At 41.8% G+C, this 6,588-nt stretch overlaps 1 protein-coding gene and 2 pseudogenes across 1 annotated transcript; 1 reads left to right on the forward strand and 2 right to left on the reverse strand.

The window, feature by feature from the left end:
* LOC102479704 (smad nuclear-interacting protein 1 pseudogene) overlaps positions 1-2,797 on the forward strand; it is a 2,831-nt pseudogene extending 34 nt beyond the window's left edge.
* Positions 1,663-2,352, reverse strand: LOC102477142 (prothymosin alpha). The gene is given in 3 exon segments (XM_014582757.1): positions 1,663-1,814; positions 1,817-1,864; positions 2,145-2,352. Coding segments are annotated over 3 exon segments (408 nt in total).
* A 918-nt stretch (positions 2,798-3,715) lies between the features above and the next one.
* On the reverse strand, positions 3,716-5,190 carry LOC102480119 (centrin-3 pseudogene; annotated as a pseudogene).
* Between the last annotated feature and the right edge of the window lie 1,398 nt (positions 5,191-6,588).

The raw sequence follows: 6,588 nt of genomic DNA on the forward strand, positions 1-6,588 counted from the left end.
ATATGTCTAGTTTCAATTTGGTCCATTATTTACAAAGTCTCATAAAAATACTGACTTAGGGGGACCAGCAGTTAGTGTAATGGCTATGTCACTGGACTTCCATGTAGTCGACCGTGGTTAGAGTCCTGGACCCAGTGGCTTAAACTTATGCCGGGTGCATGTGCGTGCGTGCCCAAGATCCCAAGAAGAGAATAGAGAAGGGATTGTGGTGTGACCATCCCCCCCTGGGGGGCGATTTCTCGCTTTCTGTCTCTATGTCTCTCTCTGTCTTTCTGGTGAGCACATGCGCCCTATAGCATAAACCTCTCACTAAAAAAAATATACTGACTTAGGGACTTCTCGGGTGGGAGCCAGTCCCTGCTGGCGAGAAGTGAGTCACTTCCCACTCAAAAAGAAAAACAAGTCCTCAGGAAGAAGAAGCAAGTCCCCTCAAAGTAAGAGAAGTCAAAGTCCTTATTCGACACTTAAAGTGGAGCAGGAAAATGAGGATCATCCTCAGAGACAGTGAGAGGATTGGCAGCATCAGAAACCATCAGAATTACAACACCAGAGAGCTAGGTATAGTGACCAAGACAGACACCAGGGCCATTCCCACCAAAGGAGAAGCTCCAGTGAGAGTCCTGGGAGTGGACAGATGCAGGGACTGGATCAAGACACTCCAACCCTGCAGGCTCAAGAAGAGCGGGAGTTTTAAGACACAAGGCACCAGGAGTACCGCCAGAACAATGTCAGTGGCAGTGGTAATGAGTCCTGGGAGTTGGTTCCTCGACCTGGTGGCAATAATAAGGAAAAAAATATGCCTGTTAAGGAAAAACCAAGTTTTGAACTTTCTGGAGCACTTCTTGGGGACACAAACACCTTCTGGGGTATAGTCATTAAATATAGCAACCCCCCAGAAGCATGTATCCCCCAAAAACAGTGGCATCTCTACCCTTTTAAAAATGATGAGGTGCTTTCCATCATGTACATCCATTGACAGAGTGTGTACCTCCTGGGTCAGCACCTCCGCATCTCCCATGGACCAGCCCACTTTTTTTCTTTTTTTTTTTTTTTAGAACAACTCAGCAAAATAAAATTCCGGTTTACTGTTGGACAACATTGTTTCACACTTACATCAAATAGGCCAAAAAATAAAATAAAATAAACAGCAACTTAATAGACAAAAAAGGGAAAAAAGAAACCTTTTATCTTTGGCCTTTTTAACCATCTCATACAAACCAAGTACTTACAGTACAACTAAGTACGTACACAAAAAACGTTACTAGCATGCTTAGAATAAGATGAGTTTTTTGTTGTTTTTGTTTTTTTTACAAGCTTTTTTTTTTTTCCTCTTTTAAGATTATTGTGAACATGGTCAAGCCACAAGTAAAGCCGAAGGAGGGCAGAGGATGCTCTGAAGGCTGGTTTGGTCATCTGAGATCATTAAAAATGGCTGACCCCTAACAATATGTACAAAAATATAAAATGTAAATAAAAAATACAAATTTTCTTTTTAAAAATACTTTTAAGAACAAAAGCAGGGCCTTGGAAGCTTTGGTTCTTTTTTTCCTCCCCTGTTGCAAATTCGCGTTGTGGTTTTGGCTGGGTGGTGGAGAGCGCAGTGCTGTATCCAAGTGGCTCAGCCTGCGGTGGGTGGGCCCCTCTACTTGAAGGTGATCACATTTAGATTCCAAGATGGGAAGCAGAGGGTGAATAGGTCACAGCGGCTTTTTTTTTTTTTTTAAGTTTAACTTTTCCTTTTTTTGCTGTCTGGACAACCTCATCAGTCTTCTGCTGCTTGGCGTCCACATCGTCATCCTCGTCTTCCTCAGCTGCTGCTTGCCCGCAGCTGCTTCAGCCTCCTCGCCTTCATCTCTGTCCTCTTCTTTTTTTCTTTTTTTGGAGAGGTTTTTGGTATAGGGTGTGCTCTCGCCAGAGAGAGACAGAGACAGAGACAGAGACAGAAAGCGAGAAATCACCCCCCCCAAGGGGGATGGCCACGCTGCAATCCCTTCTCCTCCATTCTCCTTTTGGGATCTTGGGCACGCGCGCACATGCACCCGGCGTGAGTTTAAGCCACCGGGTCTGGGACTCGAACCGCGGTCGACTACATGGGAGTCCAGCGACACAGCCATTATGCTATCCTTCTCTGTCCTCATCTTAACTGTCGCCTTCTTTCTCCTCTTCCTCCTCCTCCCCGCCTTCTTCCTCTTCTTCGTCTACCTCATTCTCAGCCTCCTCTTTCCCGCTTTCATCATTAGCATTCCCGTTAGCTGGGGCATCTCTTCCGTTCTCCGCCTCCTCCACAACTTCCTTCTCCTTCAAGTTCTTGGTGGTGATCTCGGAGCTAGTGTCCACGGCCACGTCTGACATGGTGGGGCACGCCGGTGATCCAGTGCAATGGATTAAAAAGAGAGAGTTCGGGAACCCTGGCGATAGTCTGCAGCGGCGGCGGAGGAGGCGCAGGGCAGAGGCGGCTGCGGCTTGCGGAAGCCAAGCTCCGGAACAACGCAAAGATGGTTTGTTCAAAGCAGCACACCATCTTTCAGCATCGGATTGTGGAGTACATCCATGCTGATGGCACAGTCGGCCGAAAGGTGAGGCCCTATATCACTGACCTTGGTTCAGGCAACAGAACCTTCTTTGAACAGTAAGCATATTGAGCCACAGAGATACTATCAACTGAAAGAAAAGGATGTTCTTAAATTTGGGTTCAGTAGCCTAGAGTATGTTTTGCTCCACGAGTCATCAGACACCTTAAGTAGACAGGAAAGAAGAGGAGGATGACGAGGAGAAGCAGGAAGTGTTAGACAGCTAGAAAACTAAGAAACCAACTGTTGACAATTTTTCCTTCTTGGAAGGCTTTGGGATTGACTTCAAAGAGCACGGTGGTGGTCTCTGTAATTCCTGTTACTGCTTTAAGTCTTCTGTTGCTGATCAGCTTATGTTACACTTTAAGAACGCTGACTTTGGTTTCATAGAACTTTTTTCTGTGGCACATTAGCCACGTGTCTGTAGGCATTTGTTTCAGAACAGTCTCATCAATTACTACGCCTTGTGTTTTAGTAGAAGCATTGTGGCTTTAGTTGGTGCTTTGGAAACTGCTATCTAGGAAACTAAACTCTTGGTTAAATGGGACTTGTGGCTTTCTCTCTGTACAGTTACTTTATTTATATAGTCGTTAAGCTTTGTGGGCCAGGTTTTTTGTTTTGGAGGTAAGCCAAAAACAGAATCTTACTAAGCTTGGGTTATCACCAAAACAGCCTCCAGTTTATACCAAAGCTTTGACCTGGTTGAGCTCTTGAGTCATAGAAGTTGATTTTGTACTTAGTTTCTTTTCCTTTTTTCTGTTTACTAAGAGTTTCTGAGTTGAGAATTTTTTTTTTCGAGAGGTTTTTGCTATAGGTCACATATGCACACCAGAAAGACAGAAAGACAGAAAGACAGAAAGCGAGAAATCACCCTCCAGGGGGGATGGCCACGCCACAATCCCTTCTCCTCCATTCTCCTCTCAAGATCTTGGGTCCTCTCGGGATCTTAGGCATACAGGCACATGCGCCTGGCATGATTTTAAGCCACTGGGTCTAGGACTTGAAATGCGGTTGACTATATGGGAGTCTAGCGACGTAGCCATTATGCCATCTGCTGGTCCCGCACTTAGTTTCTTTAGGATGGGAATTTACCACATGACTTCATTCTAAACTCTAATCTAAACAGATGCTTTATGGAGTTGGCATTAAGCACCTGACTGTACAGGAAGATCATGGCTCCTACCAGTGGGTGCTGAGTTCATGTCAGGAGAGGCTGCAGTGGGTTGTGGATCAGATTCTTATGAGAGAATTCCTGATTTCTCCATGGAGCATGTATTTAATAATTTTGATCGTCTTATCTGGTCAATTTTACATTTTTATTCAAATATTATTTTTTGTTTTCTTTGAGAAATACACTTTCACTTATGTGGCAGGGACCTTGCTTTAGTCTAATGTGTGCATGTCCAAGGCTGTATAGTTCACACATTTCTGTGTATTTCATCTTCTAAAAAATTGTTCAGAGAGGCCGTATATACCTTGCCATGGCTGGAAAGCCAGGAGACGCCTGGTTTCCTAATTTCCACCGGAAAAATGTGTAAGTAGAAAAGCATTAACTACTTGTATATAGCGTGTATGTGTGTGTGTATATGTGTGTGTGTATATATATATGTGTGTGTGCGTGTGTGTGTGTATATACACACATTGTGTGTTAAAGAGCTACATACTGATTTTCACATATGAGAGTTTTTTGTGATGTAAATGTAGTACTACATGATTGGCAAAGGTCTTTGCATTTGAAAAGCATATCTTCACTTATATGTATTTTTGGGATAACAAAATTGTAAATATAAAAAAAGAAGAATACTCATTGATTTAGTTGGATTTGCTGGAACATTTTATAAGGAACTTCAGATTAAGACTCTAAAAAAACCTCCCAAGACTACTGAGTCAAGTCAGGAATTTACCATCTGACTGTACCTTTAAATACAGGTGACATTTAAATAATTATAAGCATAAACAGTAAGAATGTTGGCAGTTACCATCTTAAATTCTATTTTTATGTCTAGAGCAACAGCAAAAAAAGAAACTAACTTAGTTTTCTTTTCCAGAAGACCCAAAAATAAGCATCTTATTATTTGTATTTTATTACTGTTAAGTTTCTTTGTGTGAACAGTGTTGTTGTCACCTGTCATAATAGCAATGAACTCCTCTTGATTTATTTCTCCATCACCATCTTTATCAAATTCTTCTATCATAGCTCGAAGTTCTTCATTACTCATGTTTTCACCCAATTCTCTGGCAACATGTCGCAAATTCCTCAAGCTTATTTTACCTGAATCATCATCATCAAATAGTTTAAATGCCTTCAGTATTTCTTCGTGTAGATCTCGTTCCAATATCCAGTCTGTCACAACTTCATTAAAAACTTCAAAGGTGATTTTCCCTGTGGCTTCTCTGTTATAATCTTTAAGAATCTTCAGTATATCGGCTTTTTTAACATCAAACCCCAAGGCTCTCACTGGCACCTTCAATTCATGATAATCTATTGCTTCATCTTTGTCCGTATCGAAGAGTTCAAAAGCATCTTTAATTTCTTGTTTTAGTTCTTCAAAGAGTTCTCTTCTTTTTTTTCCCTCTTTGTTTTGTCTACTACAAATTCTCCTCTCAGAGCTAAACTCATTTTCTCTTTGGATAGAGATGTTCCCTCTCAATGACTTTAACCCCAATAAAATTATTCTTTAAAAACATTTTAAGAGAAAGAGACAGACAGAGACAGAAATAATACAGAGACTGCCCTACCTGGCTAGGTGTTTGGGCTGGAAGAGGTTTGGAGCAGAGATGCTCTTCAGTTGAAGGAGCAGGTCTGGGCCCACCTCAGATGTTGATGGATTCTGAAATTAGCAAGATAAAGGAGAGGTCAGAGGCAAGAGACACTACAGACAGATTTTATGAAAATACAGAGAAAATTCAAGAAAAAAAGAGAGTAAGAGATAGAGAAAAGAAGAAAGAGCCTTCCCTAGCTGGCTAGGCGCTTGGACTGGATGGAGAGGTTTGGAGCTGATGTTTATCAGTTAAATAGCATGGCTGGGTCCACCACTGATGTAGATGGATTTGAAATTATGATGATAAAGAAGAGTTCAGAGGCAAGAGACAGTACTTACTGATTTTAGAAATATATAAAAATATTTTGAGAGAGAGGAGAGAGAGAGAGACTGAGACAGAAAGAACACAGAGACTGTCCTACCAGGCTAGGTGTTTGGGCTGGAAAGAGGGATTTGGAGCACTGGCTCATCAGTAAAGGCAACAGAACCAGGACCACCTAAGATATGAGGAATGTTGAAATTAGAAAGATAAAGGAGAGGTCAGAGGAAAGAGAGAATACTTACAGATTTTTAAAAAATATTTTAACATTTCAAAAGAGCGAGAGCAAGAGCGAGAGACATCACCCTACTTGGCTAGGTGTTTGCGCTGGAAGGAGAGTTTTGGAGCAGAGGCTCTTCAGTTAAAGGAGCAGGGACAGGCCCACCTCAGATGTAGGTGAATTCTGAAATTAGCAAGATAAAGGAGAGGTCAGAGGCAAGAGACAACATTTACTGATTTACAAAAATATTTTAAAAATTTCGAGAGAAATAAAAAGTGAGAAACAGAGACAGAATGAAGACAGAGATGGCCCTACCTGGCTAGGTGTTGGGGCTAGATGGAAAGCATTGGAGCAGAGGCTCTTCAGTTAAAGAAGCAGGGCAGAGCCCATCTCAGAGGTGGATGCATACTGAAATTAGCAAGATAAAGGAGAGGTCATAGGCAAAAGACAGTACTTACATATTTTACAAAAATATAAAACAATTTTCAAGAGAAAGACAGTGGGAGAGAGAAAGAGACAGAGACATAAAAAATACAGAGACCTCCTACCTGGCCAGGTATTTGGGTTGGAAGTAGAGGTTTGGAGCAGAGGCACTTCAGTTAAAGGAGCAGGGCTGGGCTTACCTCAGATATGGATGGATTCTGAAATTAGCAAGATAAAGGGGAGGTCATTGGACAGAAATAGTATTTATGATTTTACAGAAATATATTTTAAAAT

This window comes from Tupaia chinensis, unplaced genomic scaffold, assembly GCF_000334495.1.
Source record: "Tupaia chinensis unplaced genomic scaffold, TupChi_1.0 Scaffold143793_1, whole genome shotgun sequence".
NCBI lineage: Eukaryota > Metazoa > Chordata > Mammalia > Scandentia > Tupaiidae > Tupaia > Tupaia belangeri.